The sequence below is a fragment of the Engystomops pustulosus genome, chromosome 4 (assembly GCF_040894005.1).
Source record: "Engystomops pustulosus chromosome 4, aEngPut4.maternal, whole genome shotgun sequence".
Classification (NCBI taxonomy): Eukaryota; Metazoa; Chordata; class Amphibia; order Anura; family Leptodactylidae; genus Engystomops; species Engystomops pustulosus.
Genome location: NC_092414.1, coordinates 30,050,266 through 30,065,577, shown reverse-complemented (window position 1 = coordinate 30,065,577; position 15,312 = coordinate 30,050,266). Strand labels below are relative to the sequence as shown.

At 40.1% G+C, this 15,312-nt stretch overlaps 1 protein-coding gene across 3 annotated transcripts in view; it reads right to left on the bottom strand.

The window, feature by feature from the left end:
• The window catches only part of FLT4 (fms related receptor tyrosine kinase 4), a 148,628-nt gene that overhangs the window by 34,705 nt on the left and 98,611 nt on the right, over positions 1-15,312 (bottom strand). For all 3 annotated transcript variants that reach the window (XM_072145611.1, XM_072145612.1, XM_072145613.1), the window contains 7 exons: positions 14,767-14,936; positions 9,668-9,830; positions 8,850-8,979; positions 4,038-4,146; positions 2,847-3,206; positions 2,598-2,744; positions 402-533 (listed from right to left, as the gene is read on the bottom strand). In XM_072145611.1, coding sequence (XP_072001712.1) covers positions 402-533; positions 2,598-2,744; positions 2,847-3,206; positions 4,038-4,146; positions 8,850-8,979; positions 9,668-9,830; positions 14,767-14,936 — 1,211 coding nt within the window. The remainder of the gene's footprint in view (positions 1-401; positions 534-2,597; positions 2,745-2,846; positions 3,207-4,037; positions 4,147-8,849; positions 8,980-9,667; positions 9,831-14,766; positions 14,937-15,312) is intronic.

Genomic DNA, 15,312 nt, shown 5'->3' with positions numbered 1-15,312 from the left:
ATTTGGCTGGAGTTAATAATATAAAATATACAGTTCTGACTTACATGCATCTCGTACGTAACCCGGGGACCGCCTGTATTTTATAATTGTAACGCCCCAAAAAATTTCTTTGTCCCAGTGACAATTGTATTTTCGTATTTTCAAAATATTGTGCTGTCATGGAAACAAGATATATAATAAAGCTTCATTACAGACACCTTACAGCTGATCATTGCAGTGTGGGACTAAAGTAACATCCAGAGAGCTTCACCAGGGGTCACAGTGGGCAGAGAGGTCCGTATGTAACTAGGGGTCATCTGTAAATCGGGGACTGTCTGTATAAGTTCTACTGATATAATCCCTTTGGAATACATTTAACATAAGTAATAAATATAAATACAATACTGGACTTTTAGTAACACCTTCAACAGAGACAATGGCAGAGGAGTTGGCGCATCCCTTCTCGTTACATGCGATGCAGAGATATATACCCGCGTCTTCTTCTCTGACTCGCTGGATACTTAGTGTGTGGTTGTGGTTTCCTAATACTATGCCTGTGAGAAATACCAAGAAACACAAATTAGACTGAATTCTTACAAGGGCATTTTGCAAGGACTAAATAACTCAATAAAGCAACACAATATAATTTGCATGAACCTTTGACAATTCCAGATATCCTCTTCAATACAAAATACAGATGTGACTACTAAAACATTAACTTCAGCTTGTTTAAAGGGGTATTCTCATGTTTGAAGTGAACCTGTCACCAGGAATGACATTTTTAGCTGGTAATAGGTTCCAATAGCCTGTGGTTCCCTGCCAGCAGTGTAAGGTGAGTCCTGGTGGAGGGACAGCTGCAGCCTGTGTGTGCCTGTGTCTCCTCATGTATTCTACCTCTACTCCACACCGGCCCCCTCCCTCCCCTACCTGGAGAGGAGATTGAGACAGGAACACACAGGATGGAGTTGCCCCCCTCTGGGACTCATCATACGCTGCTGGCAGGGAGAAAGGTAATGCAAACTAAATTATTATAAATAACTGAAATGATTCAGAATCCTGACAAAGGCATTTTTAAAATCTACATAGCACAGGCTACCTGGTGACATAGGAATCTGTCACCAGCTAAAATGACATTTCTGGTGACAGATTCTCTTTAATATTTATGACTTGTCTGGTGAATACACGGTAGATGAACCTCTCGAGAACTGGATTCCCTGACCACCTTTGCAGGGTCGTGTTGTATACAGAGTTTGTCGCGCATGCACAAACACTTTTCATTTAAGTCTATGGGAGCGTCAAAAATATCTGGGTGGATAGATTGGCTTTGATTACATTAAATTCAATTAAATAGAGAGACTGTGAATATGCCACATATTTTTTTCTTTGGCCAAGCCAAAATGGCTTTATGTATCAACATCTCCCATGGATATGTAATAAATATTTATCCTGAAATTATTTCAGGACTCCAATTTCTCCGGAAAAAAAATTACAGAATACCAAAAAATCACCTAACATCTGTACATGCATAACCCTTTGCCCTACACAGGGGATATAATCAATCGTTGGAAAGCCCTTGTGTTGATACCATCACAGGACCAAGAAGGGCAGAAATATGGTACTGGGTTACAGTGGGAACTATGCCAACGCTACCCCAATTATGGGCTCAGCTAGGGACAAATATTTAATTGTGGGATATCTATGAACACTAATTTAGTTAGACAGACAAGGGGGCAGATTTACTTACCTGGTCCATTCGCGATCCAGCGGCGCGTTCTATGCGGTGGATTCGGGTCTTCCGGCGATTCACTAAGGCAGTTCCTCCGACGTCCACCAGGTTTCGCTGCTGCGCTGAAGTCCGCCGAGGTCTGCCGGAATGCACGAGCCTATTCCTGGTGAAGGTAAGCGCGTGTCCCACGACAATTTTTTTTTAAAAATGCGTCGGTTTCTCCGAATCCGTCGGGTTATCGTTCGTCCACGCCCCCGATTTCCGTCGCGTGCATGCCGGCGCCGATGCGCCACAATCCGATCGCGTGCGCCAAAAACCCGGGGCAATACAGGGAAAGTCACCGCAAATCGGAAATATTCGGGTAACACGTCGGGAATACGCGAATCGGGCCCTTAGTAAATGACCCCCATTGTTTTTAGATATTCTTTTGGGACACCCTATTTATAGTCTCCAATATATTGGAAACCTGGTTGTAAATGTTCAATACTCTGAAGCACCATCACAAGGAAAACTTAGGATTACATCCAGGGGTTGTCTGTGAAGTTCCGGACATGACAAGTCCCCCTAAGTGAGAGGACTAATTACTTCTCACTGTGGTTAATAGATGAGGATCCTAAATTGAGGATCCCCTTAATTTTGAAGCAGAATTTCTTATAATGGTAAATGAATGGTAAATACATTTTCCAAAGCAGCCAAACCATATAAAGTAAAGCAAGTTGTGTTTGATGATAATAAAAAACTCAGGACCTGAGGGGGCAGCACATGATACATGGATTTCTCTTTGGTGTTCTATGTCATTGTACCGCCCCCGAGGGCTGCGTCTTGCCTATGTTCCTTTAAAATATTATTTTTTTCTTTGAAAAACCAAAAAAAGATTATTATAATGTTATACCTGACACTTCTTCCACCAACTTGTTGTTCTTATACCAAAGTATTCTGGGACTAGGTGCTCCGTCGGTGTCACATTGCATAACCATGGAGTCACTGACATTCACCATCTTGTCCGTCAGGTTGGAACGAAAGTATGGAGCTTCCTGTGCTACAAAGGAGAAGGAGCAGGTTATGTATATGCTGGGTATCAGATTGGGTGTACACTGTGATTTTGCATAGAGTTTTTTAATAAAATCAATATTCTACTCACCAAGAACTGATATATATTTCTTCTGACAGTGCTTCTCCCGGGTTTTACGGTTTTGGACTTCACAGACATAGGCTCCCTCATCCTTTATAGATAACTTGGGGATATTAAGAATGAGGGTCGCATTACTCGATTCTTCTTGAAGCTGTAGTTTTCCTTCCATGCGGTCTGCATACAGGTGCACATTTTTACATTCCAGTACAAGCGGGTTCCCTTCCGCACCATTTAAAGTGTTAAGGTTCAGTCGGTACCACTGCATGTTCTCATAAGTGTAATTATCCGAGAGGCAGCTAAGGCTGAGGTTCTGACCCTCTATTGGCTCCTTCAAAGGTTCGGGGTCTATTGCAAAGCCATCTGGAATTGCTATTGAAGAGATTAAGTTATAGAGATGAAATTATCAAAAAAGTATTATCAAAAATATAGTGGATATAGAAAAAAAAACTAAAAATACCACTGAATATAGGGTGCTTCATTTGTAAACGCTTAAAGGGGTTTGCCCATGAAGGAAGTTCTCAAATGCATGTTCTGCCAGATACAAGGTGATGTATGATTTAAAGGTGTTGTCCACTTTCAGCAAATAATTGATATTGTTTGTATAATGAAAAGTTATACAATTCTGCAATATACATTCTATATCAATTCATCACATTTTTGTTAGATCTCTGCTTGCTCACATTGCACAGGAAGCTTAATTTTTTATTTCCTGTGGATAAAAAAATGATCGCTGGTCATGTGATGTCACACAGCCAGGAACCGGTGTGACATCACATGACTAGGAAGCAGTTATTATACACAGGAAGTAAAAAATGAAGCTTCCTGTAGAATGACAGCAAGCAGAGTTCTGGAAAATGTGAGGAATTGATACAAACAATATCAATGATTTTCTGAAAGTAGACACTCCCTTTAAATTAGTGTTGGAGAGGCATAGTGTTTTTTTATTTCTTTAATTCCTTATAATAATACTGGATCCTACTACAACAACAAAGAAGTAGACCTATAGTATATTGGTCTATGGCTCCACATAACCTACAGTATACTGATGGATGTCTCCACACAATCTCAGGGGTGCCCTGAACTTGTTGCACAATAAGTTAGTGCAATACACATATGAGCTTTCCCCTTATCTTATACTATCCAATTTATTACCATACCGGTAATATAAATTAAAAAAAGGGAACATACAAAGTCACTTACTTGTTACATAGAAATATACCAGCCTCTCGTCTCTCCCGGCTTTGTTGGAAGCTGAGCATTTATACATAATGGACAAATTTGCCTTCTGGATGACCATCTTGCTCACAGTCTGGAATTGTGGGAAAAATAGAACACATATAAAATCTGAACAAGTCAAACAATTTACTTTTAAGGAACAATTGGTAATATTCTAGTATAATGTAGTGTCTAGAGGTATAGTCTAATGGAACATTTACCAAAAATTTTGTAAAAATTATTTTATTTTCATTCTCTGTACAAAAGAGACTGATGCTTGTAAAAGAGGGGAGCAGCTTGTGCCCTCGTGTACTTTCCTGCCCCATCAATAACACAGGAGAGTAACTAGATCCACTACAGCTTCTCTTCTTAGGGTTGGACATGGCCAACTTTCGGCTACTGCCAGAGATGTACCCGACCTTAACTTGAATATGGTATTATGCTTTGGCATGATATCACATAACAAAATCCAGTGAAATCAATGGACAAAGCCAAGGTAGGATGAAGCTATCAGTTTAACTGGTCACTCAGGAAGTCAGGCTTTGCCACATCTAAACCTGCAAACTACATCCACGTACATCAAATAATTATCTCTATAATATGGATGGATAATTTCTATAGATTGACAGTGATATCCCTTGTGGTCTAGGGCACTGAAGAGTTTCCAGTCACCTCCTTGTTGGTCTAGAGCAGTAAATGTATTGATAGCACCTTCCCAGTAGGGATCAGCGGACCCGAACTTTAGGTTCAGCACCTCCGCCTAACTCATGCATGTTGCTCAATTGGGTTGCAGAGAAGCCAATCAGATAGGTATATCCGCCAGGCCAATCATAGCCATGCCTAGTAGCCCGATTGGCTACTCTACAACCCATTGAGCAACATGCATGAAGGTGCTGAACGGAGTTGCCGAACCTAAAGTTTGGGTCTGCTGATCCCTACCATGGATGTTGTAAGAAGCAACATGTCCAGGTTCAACGGATCTACTGAATGGAGGATGCCGAACCTAAAGTTCGGGTATGCTCATCCCAAATTCCTGGTTAACTGACTTCTCACTGTAATCCATGAAAAATACTTCTATAGACTGAGGCCCCTGTGCAAAAAAACAAGCCATTGGCTACATGTCACCCTCACTCTCCTCTATAGGTTAAGGCACCAATTCTGGGATCAGGGGTGGAGGCCTATAGTTCCTGGGCTGATAGATCTAGTTGGGTAGGGTAGCAGGGGTTTTAATTTACTAGGCCTCATAGGCTTTATTTATGCTGGACCATATATTACATTTGTACCTTGGCTTGCGGAATACCCATCTGAGCTTTCATAAGTTTTACTGTATAATTTTTCTACAATATCCCGCCTGGCAACGTATGTGACATAAACTTACGTTCCATGACGCAATGATTGGGAATTATTCCATATAAATCTGGAGGAGATGTTAATACTGCCTGTTCAGCAGCTTGTCCCTTCCGTGAAGGGAACAGATGTGTGACAAAAAACAGGAAAATTGCAACCTGCAGGAGTGGTCTGAAAACAGGAAGCCATGAGGAAATAGGAAACTGGTCGTGTCTGCTAAATGTTACTGTTTTTGGTCTTATTTTATGCCTTTTAAGCAGGTACTTAGTCACAACGAATCTATTCAACACGTGAACCCACCAGGGAGCAGAGAGAGGTCAGCAGATCACACAAATGTTAGTATAGGTCATTCACTAGAAGACAGACACATACATGGCCGTGTATCCTAACAGGAAGCCGCTCTGCTGCATACGGCGGGACTTTCCTTGCCAAAGGAAAACTGTAGGATCTAAATATATAGGGGCCCATAACCAGGACAGGAAAAACAGGACCCCAGCTATCTGAAAGGGACAATTTTACTTGCCTTGGTATGTAAGTGAAAGTACACTGGGATATAGAAAATAGATGTAAATCAGGTCCACTCAGGTGCTTTATATTGGTTTTTTCGATTTTTAACAGTTTTCAAGATCAGCTATCTTGCTACAATGTATCAGTACAATAAGGGGGTCCTGTGCTCACCATTCTAATACAGTGGTGGTCAAGTTGTACAAGTCTATCTCTCTCAGCTCGTAGACATTGACTGGAGGGACAGCACACATGTTCACCAACGGCTCATATAAGGGACACCTATACTAAGGATCGGTTGGGTTTCTAATAGTTATTATTCCCCGTTTTTTTTGGTTGTAATAATAGCACAGATCTCGAATCCACCAACAAAGAAAAAAGCTAACTTTAATAGAGATTTCTGAAAAATTCTCAGAAAAAAATGTCGAAATTACTGAGAGCATCTTCAACGTAACCGTAATCAAATGCATCTCTTTAGGGAGCATTTAGGACATGAACTCAACAATACTTGGCAAAAATCAATCTCTAGAGTCCGGACACCTTCTACACTACCCATCACTACTGCTACACATAGGCTTTACTTTTACGACCATGAAGAATGCGCCATAAGCAAGTGTGTGAGATCAGACTCCCTATTGGAGAAGTAGGTTGGCAGCATTTCTATAACAGGGAAGTAAAAAGCGACACAACCTCTTTTTGGCCTCTTGTACATTGCAGTTTGAATGCAACAATATTTTGGAGGAGAATATATCTGTATTTCAGATGGAATATGACAGGATTTGACACAGGTAAATTAGGGTTCCATAGAAATTTATGACTACAATGTTCTATCTTTGTACAATGGAGACACGATTTGATGGACATGTTTAAGGTGTGCTAGATATGGATAGTGGTGCTCAATGTTGAATCAAAGTACATAAAATCCAGTTATCGGAAGATAAATACTATGGCCTGCACTCCAGGTGAGTTTTCCTGAGGAGGAACGGGAATGGCTTATGATTAGAGATGAACAAATCAGTGAAGATTCCAGTTCTAGAAGCTTCATCCAATTTTTCAAACAATTTAGTTTGGGCCTGAATCAAATTGATTTGGAACAAATCTTCTAGATTTTTCAGATTTTATTTTGTTAAGGCCTTATGCACCTGAACGTATGCTGGCCCGGGCTAGTGTGCAGGAGGGTCAAGCGATCCTCACCCCTTCCGTCTCCATTAAAAGTCGATTACAGTGCAGTGAAACACCATGGGGCAGATTTAGTTGCCCATGGCAAGCAATTACAGCAATTACCGCTTTCATTTTACCAGTGCTCATGAATATTTTTAAAGGGAGCTGTGATTGGTTGACATGGGCAACTAAGAATATTCTGACAGCTTGATAAATCTGCCCCCACGTCCTCAATTCCCTGTGACTGGGGTGCCATAGACATCTATGGGGGCCATGATTCAGCTGCAAATTGTGTGGCCGTATCACCGCCCCCTTCCCCTTCCTTATATGTTCATCTGCATAAGGTCCTATTTTTACAAAATTTTCATTCCCCTCGCCCATCCTCCTCCCTTAAGCTTTGGGATGAATGCCAGTACACTAATAGAAAGCCGCCAATTTAAAAGATTTGTCTAACATGAATCAGAAAGGATCCAGATTCAATTCAAACCAAATCTAGACTTGTTCATCCCTACTTAAGATGTGACCATGTGTGTAAAATTACGGGAAGTAAAAAGATAATACAGTAAAAAAGTAGCGTAAACTTAAATATAACAGAAAGATATCATCCAGTTTCAGCTACTGCATCCAATGCTCATTTTTAAAGAGTGGGATAAAAGCTTAAATATATTTAAAAAAAAGTTTAAAAAATCAAAAAGAGCAGCATTTTCAGCTAAATAAAAATTTAAAACACAATTTATAATGATAATTCAATTTAAATAATTATATTATGTTATTTTAATCCAGAAATTGGATAAAATAAATAGAATAAAAAAATATGGAATAAAAAAGGCATTTACTATATATTAGTGCTTTCATGCAAAGACAAGATACAAAGCTTCTTAAAAAAAATTGAAAAGTTATGGGTCAAAACTTGGGGCCACAAAGCATTTTTTAAATGTTTTTTTTATGAGGTAAGAGTAATAAAAGAATAACAAAAACAGTATAAATTTGGTATCTCATGAATAGCACTTTTCACACAACCTCTTAAATAAAACCCACAGTTTCCCCCAAATTAAGTAAAACACTATGAGTACCCCAAAAATTGCATTCTGACACCTGAAAATACAATTTTGTCATGACTGATAGAAAATAATTATTACGTATCATTTTACTATACTTTTACTTCACAAACAAAAATCCAGAAAAAGGGCAGTCCACCATCAAACTAAATAAAACATCTTAGATACCCAAAAAACTGCCATCCGAAAATACAACTTCCACCACAAAAAACAAGCCTTTATATGACTATGTTAAAGGAAAAGCAAAAAGTAATGGCGTTATAAAAATTTCAATGTGTCCTCAAGTCCAAAATATTAGGTCAAATGGGTTTATTTATTTTTTTTGTTATTTATTTTTTAGTTGTATTTTTTATTTATTTTATGATTTATATGTTTCTGCACTTATCTTTATATTTTTAGAGCACTTATGAATCCAGGTCAGAATATTATCCACTTGAGTATTTTTATGCTTGGCTGATATTTCCATACAGTACAATACAATGAGGGTAATTATATCAGGCTAATTGCACTTTTAACCCAGGGACATAGCCCCGGTGTTGTTTCTACTTTCTGCTATGAATTTTTTTTTCTGGGCATTTCCTTGATTGAAGAATAGATTGAGCTCAGACGCTTATGTTGTTGTATTGTGGATAATTGACTTCCCCAATAATTCATGATTGTTCCTGCCAGGATGACTTTAGGAAGTGCAATGCAATCAGGGAATATCACCCAGAGACTTCATGGATACCTTATTCCGCCCCTCCACAAACTCTATGCTTTCAAAGATGTTCACATCACCATCCAGGGTCACGTCTCGCCAGTCTTTGCACTCAGGCATTCTGTCACGTTGTTGCCTGCGGGAAGGCGAATGATGGGGTCTGCAAGGAGTAAATAACCCAATTAAAGGAGACAATAAATAAATAAAAATTCTATTTATTATTTAGTTGTTATTTTACAAAGAATATCTCTTAACTTGCCCTACTATTAGTTTACTTTACAAAAATAGTAAACTTTTTTTTTCTCCAGACAACAATGCCACTAGACATCATGTGCATGGCCACCTTTGAGGTGCATTGTGCACATGCTCAGTTCGGTAAGGCATGGTGCATACTTTGTGTCCTGGGCTGGCGTTAGCGGGTGGAAAACTGGGCATTTACCCTGGGCCCCCTGTCCTTAAGGGGCCCACTGCATGTGGACTATTGTGGGCAGAGTATGTATTGCTCTTTCAATACCCCTTGGTTGAATGCCCGATTGAAGATGCTTATCATCTATCTCCTGTCTATATATCGACTGTGAATCAGCCAAGTGGCCACACCGCAAATTATAGAGCAGGTCTTTCCGGCCGATGTCCACCTGGACAAAAACAGGCGCAAACAAAGGATCGCTTTTCCCTGTTTGCGGCCTGTATTGCACACATGGTTGTGTACGTAAGACCTTATTCATGGATTGAGTCCGCATTGCAGCACTTTTGAATAAGACAAAGTCTTTGAAATAATTTTTCTGGTATTTTTACCACAACAAAGTGAGAAAGACAATGGAATAATCAGATGAATATGGGGAACTTACGCGCTGCGCCGTGCATACATCTTGCATGGTGTCCATGGTCGCCACTGCCACTGAATGGATGTCGGAAGTGGAACCCCAAACACAGTACAGGTCAAAACATGTCGGCTACCTTGTGCATAAATATTTGGTGGTGAAGTCTCCTTCTCATGAATCTGAGGTGGAACTGAAAAAAACAAACAAATAATGGGACAACGAAATAAGTCTACGGCAAGGTGTCACACTACATACTTTATTGAGGGAGAATAAAAACCTGTGAACATAGGCACCAATAAGAAGGACATGTCAACAGTCTTAGGACAAATTATCTCGGTTGTGTAATACAGTATGTTGAGAGTATATAAGTAATGGACAGTCCTTCAAGGGTTTTCCAATCAAATCAGTAAATATTGGCAAAAACACAAATGGGATGGTTTACAATACGACTGATACTTCTTTCACTAGCCTTCTCTATCCTGCTGGTGGGATTGATCCCAGAATGGATAAGAGTTTCCCATTGGCTGATGTAGATGTGCGGCCCACTTGGCCCAGAACCTGTTCCACCCGAACAGTTTTCATGGCCAGCAATTTTCTCCATAGTTTGCACAAATTTTTTCCTGCCATGCAAGGGATAGTATATCATCCCCAATACTCGTTACCGTTGATTGCTCAGTAAACGGTGTAGTGGCCGAGCTGGGATACTGCAGCTTAGCTTTCAATCATTTGAATGGGTGTTGACTGCAAGATCCGCATGGTGGTCATTGTACATTGACCATATAATCAGTTGGGATTAGAGTTGTCCTTCACAACTGCCCCATTGGGAAACAACTCTTGAGCCCACATAATCATATTTAAATTTACAACAAACTTATTATAGAGCTATGACTTCAACCTCTGCTAGAGCTGAATGTAAAATATTTCCACTAATTGGGCTCATTATTGGGATGTCCTATACACATATCCTATAAGTGTCTGATCACTTGAGGTCTGACCACTATGGCCTGTCACAAGAACAGGGGTCCTCAAGTCATGTAATTATGATTAGAACTCTAGCGCACTTTGGTCACCACCTTTCACTGATGGACCTCTATACTCAGTAGCAAAATTATAACCTGGGCATTTCAGCTAGCAACCCAGGGCTCAATGCTTTTAGGGACTCATGGCCACCCAAACCATAAAGCATGTATGATACTGTCTCGTAGAGATGACGCATCCCCAAAATCTTTTGGTCTTCGAAAAGTTTTTAAACTGAAGAACCAACAGTCAACAGGTTCTGGTACCATATATAGGTCGTAAATGTCAAACCAATAAAGGAGCTGGACACGTAACATCAAGTTTTTGTAATGTGTGGGGCAGGATATTTAGGCAATTTACCAATTTTCATCTACCGTATATACTCGAGTATAAGCAGACCCAAGCATAAGCCGAGACCCCTAATTTCAACACAAAAAACAGGGAAAACCTATTGACTAGAGTATAAGCCGAGGGTGGGAAATGCATTGGTCACAGCCTCCCAGTATATAGCCAGAAAGACCCCTGTAGTGTATAGCCTGCCAGACCCTGTAGTGTATAGCCTGCCAGCCCCCTGTAGTATACAGCCTGCCCATCCCCTGTAGTATATAGCCTGCCCAGTCTGTCTCCAATGTTCCGGTCCTGCCTCGGGTCCTTCAGTCGTCTTCGGATTCTTCCGCTCCTCATCAGGCCTTCACGCTCGGCCAGCACACAGAATTACATCAGCTGCTTGCCGACGTCATTGTTTGTGAGCCGCCGGCATCACGAGGGGGCCCGGAGAGGAGCAGAAATCCCTGAATAAGATCCGAAGGACCCGCGGCGGCACCGGAGCATTGAATCAAGCATAGGACCTATGGGTGACGTCGTAATGGTGAGTTTTGACAAAATTTTTTATTGACTCCAGTATAAGCCGAGTTAAGGTTTTTGAGAACAAATTTTGTTCTGAAAAACTAGGCTTATACTCAAGTATATTAGAGTTCTTCATTGCTCTCTTGAAATGTAAAGTATAGCCCCTGGTTGTCTTTTACCTCTTCAGCTGCCATTCCTATCCATAACATAGCCGGAGATGGAGGGTCATGTGATCTCTAACTGTCCATGACCAATATACTTTTCAGGACCTTAAGAATGTATGAATTACTCTCTGGTACACTCGTTGACCATCTCCAGCTATATTGTTTAAGAATTGTAAAAGCTTTTAGAGAAAAATGAGTTCCTCTAGATGTTTGCAAGTTTTTTGACAGGAGCACCCAATGTTTGTGGTTTTCCATGCCTTGTCGGTGACAATTTTTGTTGAATTTCATGACTTGTGCAGGATGACATCATCCAGTTGTCATAAGCCATGGATACATCATAAGTTGAGGCCGCCCTCTTCATGGATTTCATAATATTGGGAGGTCCACATTCATTCACTCCTGACATCTATGATACTTTTGCACCACCAGGGGTTTTGAACATCATCACCACATTGACCATTGACTTTAATGCTAAACTGTGTAACAATAATCTTACCTTTCAGACCCATGAACTAAAAACATACATCCTCTAAATAATCTATACATGACACAAATGTATGACAAATGTATTCAGATTTTTTTGGATATTTCTTCAAGGGTTTTTATTAGAAAGCTTGTAGCATTACAAGACATTTACAGCCGTACTGTCATTATTAAGATCTGACAACTACAGAAACACAATCATTATGACATGACTCCAAATTATCGTAAATGTTACAATGCACAACCTTGGGTGACCCGGAAAATATGATCAGAAACACATGTATGACAGTGGCATGTGCTGATAGAAAACACATGCTTAAATGAAATGAGAGTAGACATCCCCTTTATCATAAGGGTTCTCATATGCTCTTAATTTAGATATAATGTTGTAATGCTGTCACTGCAACTTATAGAAGTGTGTGTTATATGTGTGTTGGATACATCATCCGTGCAATTTTTTTCCATTTTTTTTTGTCTATGACCATTTTGCCAATGGGGCGTTTTATGCAGAGGTATGCCTACTATAACTGGAGCAGGTATCCAGCTGCTTTCACCATTTGCAATGAAAAGATAATAGCGTACTCGAAACGGCTAGTTGCTTGCACAAGTATTTCGCCTGCTCGAGATCGAGCTTTTACTTAAGGAAACACAGTGAGGAACAGTGAAGAACACAGTGAAAACAGTGAACACAGGATCATTTAAATGAAGAACACAGTGAAGAACACAGTGAAGAACACATTGTAGATGTTTCCGTACATCTGCTAACTTATCCGAAGACATTAGTGCCGAATGGTGTTCTTCACAATTGTATGGAAACATCAGCAATGTGTTCTTCATACATATTGTTCTTCACATACTATTGTGAAGAACACCGTTCGGCACTCGTGTCTTCAGATAAGTTAGCAGATGTACGGAAACATTTGCAATGTGTTCTTCAGTGAAGAACACATTGCAGATGTTTCCATACATCTGCTAACTTATCAGAAGACATTAGTGCAGAAAGGTGTTCTTCACAATGTGAAGAACACATTGCATATGTTTAACACGGGTTATTCTCCTTTTTGAAGTTCCACGAATATTCCATTGAATTAAAAAAATGAAGAAACAGGACTGACTTCCTTATTTCTCAATAAAATGGCACATTTTATTGCAGAACTGTGGTCCCCTTGAAAAATGCTCAAGTCTCCCATTGACTTCAATGGGGTTCGTTATTCGATACGAGCACTCGAGCATTTTAGTGCTCGCTCATCTCTATTAATAACATCTCATCCACTTCATGAAATATTTCTTGTATAGTAGACGCCTTTTTGTAGGCCATCAGTTGAACCAGTTGATATTATTCCTCGCAAAACGGCTGATTGCATTCTAATTACTGATAGATTTCAGCTAGTGTCATGGCTTTTTGCACCTCTTTCTTCATGTGTTCAATACTTTGTCCTTGCGTCTTCTATCATTATTAGACATAACTTAGTTTATGGACATCTATGGCTTTATTTGTTTCCCAGTGTAAATTGGATGGGTTGTCACTAACATCTGGTGAGAATTTCATGTCAAAATCACCTTTAGAAAATTGGTGACAAATTCCATACTTATATTACACGTTGTACATATTGTTACGTTCTACATCTTCTAAATCGAATATGTGCAGTAACATTTTAACCCAGTCTCAGTGCTTCACTACGACATCCATCCACCCATACAAAGATCGGATCTATAGAGACTCTGTTTGACCCCATGAATTTTCTGTTCAAGCACTAAGGGACCTTGGGACTGCTAAAAGCCCTCTGGAAATCAGAGTTAACTTCAGAGATTATCCAGCTATGGTCAATGCACTGAACATCTGTGTACAATCACATATTAAGGGGATGGAGTATAGATCAGACCTTGAGGGATGATAGTAATTTTGGAACAGTACCAATTAAAACTTAATCCAGCAATTATATGGTGCATGATGTGGAGGCTATGATATAATGGAATCTGGAAAGTTAGTTAAGAAACCTTATGTTGTGCTTCAATCAGTGATGATTTGCTTCCTTCTAAATGAATGCAGATACTAGTCAACGATAATCCCTTTAGGTGAAAAGTGAAGTATGGATATAATCTGACACCTGTAGGATTCTGCACATCCATGTAGTATGGAGGGTTTTATATCCCCTGTGAACCCCAATGGAAATTTTCTTTCCATCACTTTTTTATCCCAAAAAGTAGACCACAGAGTGACTACGGCTTCTATCATATCACCTTTTTTTGTATCTGTTCCGCATATACACCAGGAAAGCTCCACCGAGCATATGATCAGGGAGGTCTACAGTGAGGTCACAGTCCAAATAAGGGAAACTTTGGAAAACATCCCAAACCCAGTAATTGGCTGCCACCAATGTTCACTCCTCCTCCTACTTTAGGGGTAGGAAGAGCAGGAACGTATCCCACTATAAGTACATTCAATGGGATACGTCTTAGCCAACCCTTATAATGGAGGAAAAAAAAACGCAATGTGAACTCAGCGGAAGTGTTACATAGGAACTGATTTCTATTTAGATCTTATATTAGACATATCTTTTCATCATGTGTTTCTCTGGTTACATAGGTCTGGTCAGTGTCCTATTCCATGCTTACCATTTACCACCAGTCGCACATTGACCCACTGATGTAGTCCAGCCTGTTGGTTCTTTAATACTAGTGTGTATCGCCCAGCATCCTGCTCCATCACATCTCTGATCTGCAAAGAGTGCAATGACTGCCGATGCTTTCCATTGCTAGTGCTTAATGGCCGGCCATCTTTAAACCTGGCAATGTAAAAAAAATAGGTTAATGTCCCTTCTTTAGGCCTAGGGTTTAGGATGGTGATGGCCAACCATTTTGAGATTGGTGTGTCAAAATTTGTACACTGACAGCAAAGATTTTGGTAGCTGTTATAACGTAATGGCTGAGGTGTAAGGAGACACGCCTGAAATGACTTTCTGATCCCCCCCCTGTAGTCACTGGAATGGACCTTGGTTCAGCCATCTTCAGCTGAGAAGGCAACACTGTGGGACACAGTTCTAGTATTCCCAGGTATCTGGTTGCAAGTGTGCAATACATTTAGTGTGGGTGGGAGCTCTGGCTTCACTAACTAACCAACTGCCTTAACTAATAGAGGTAAGATGGTGGCCACTCTCGAAC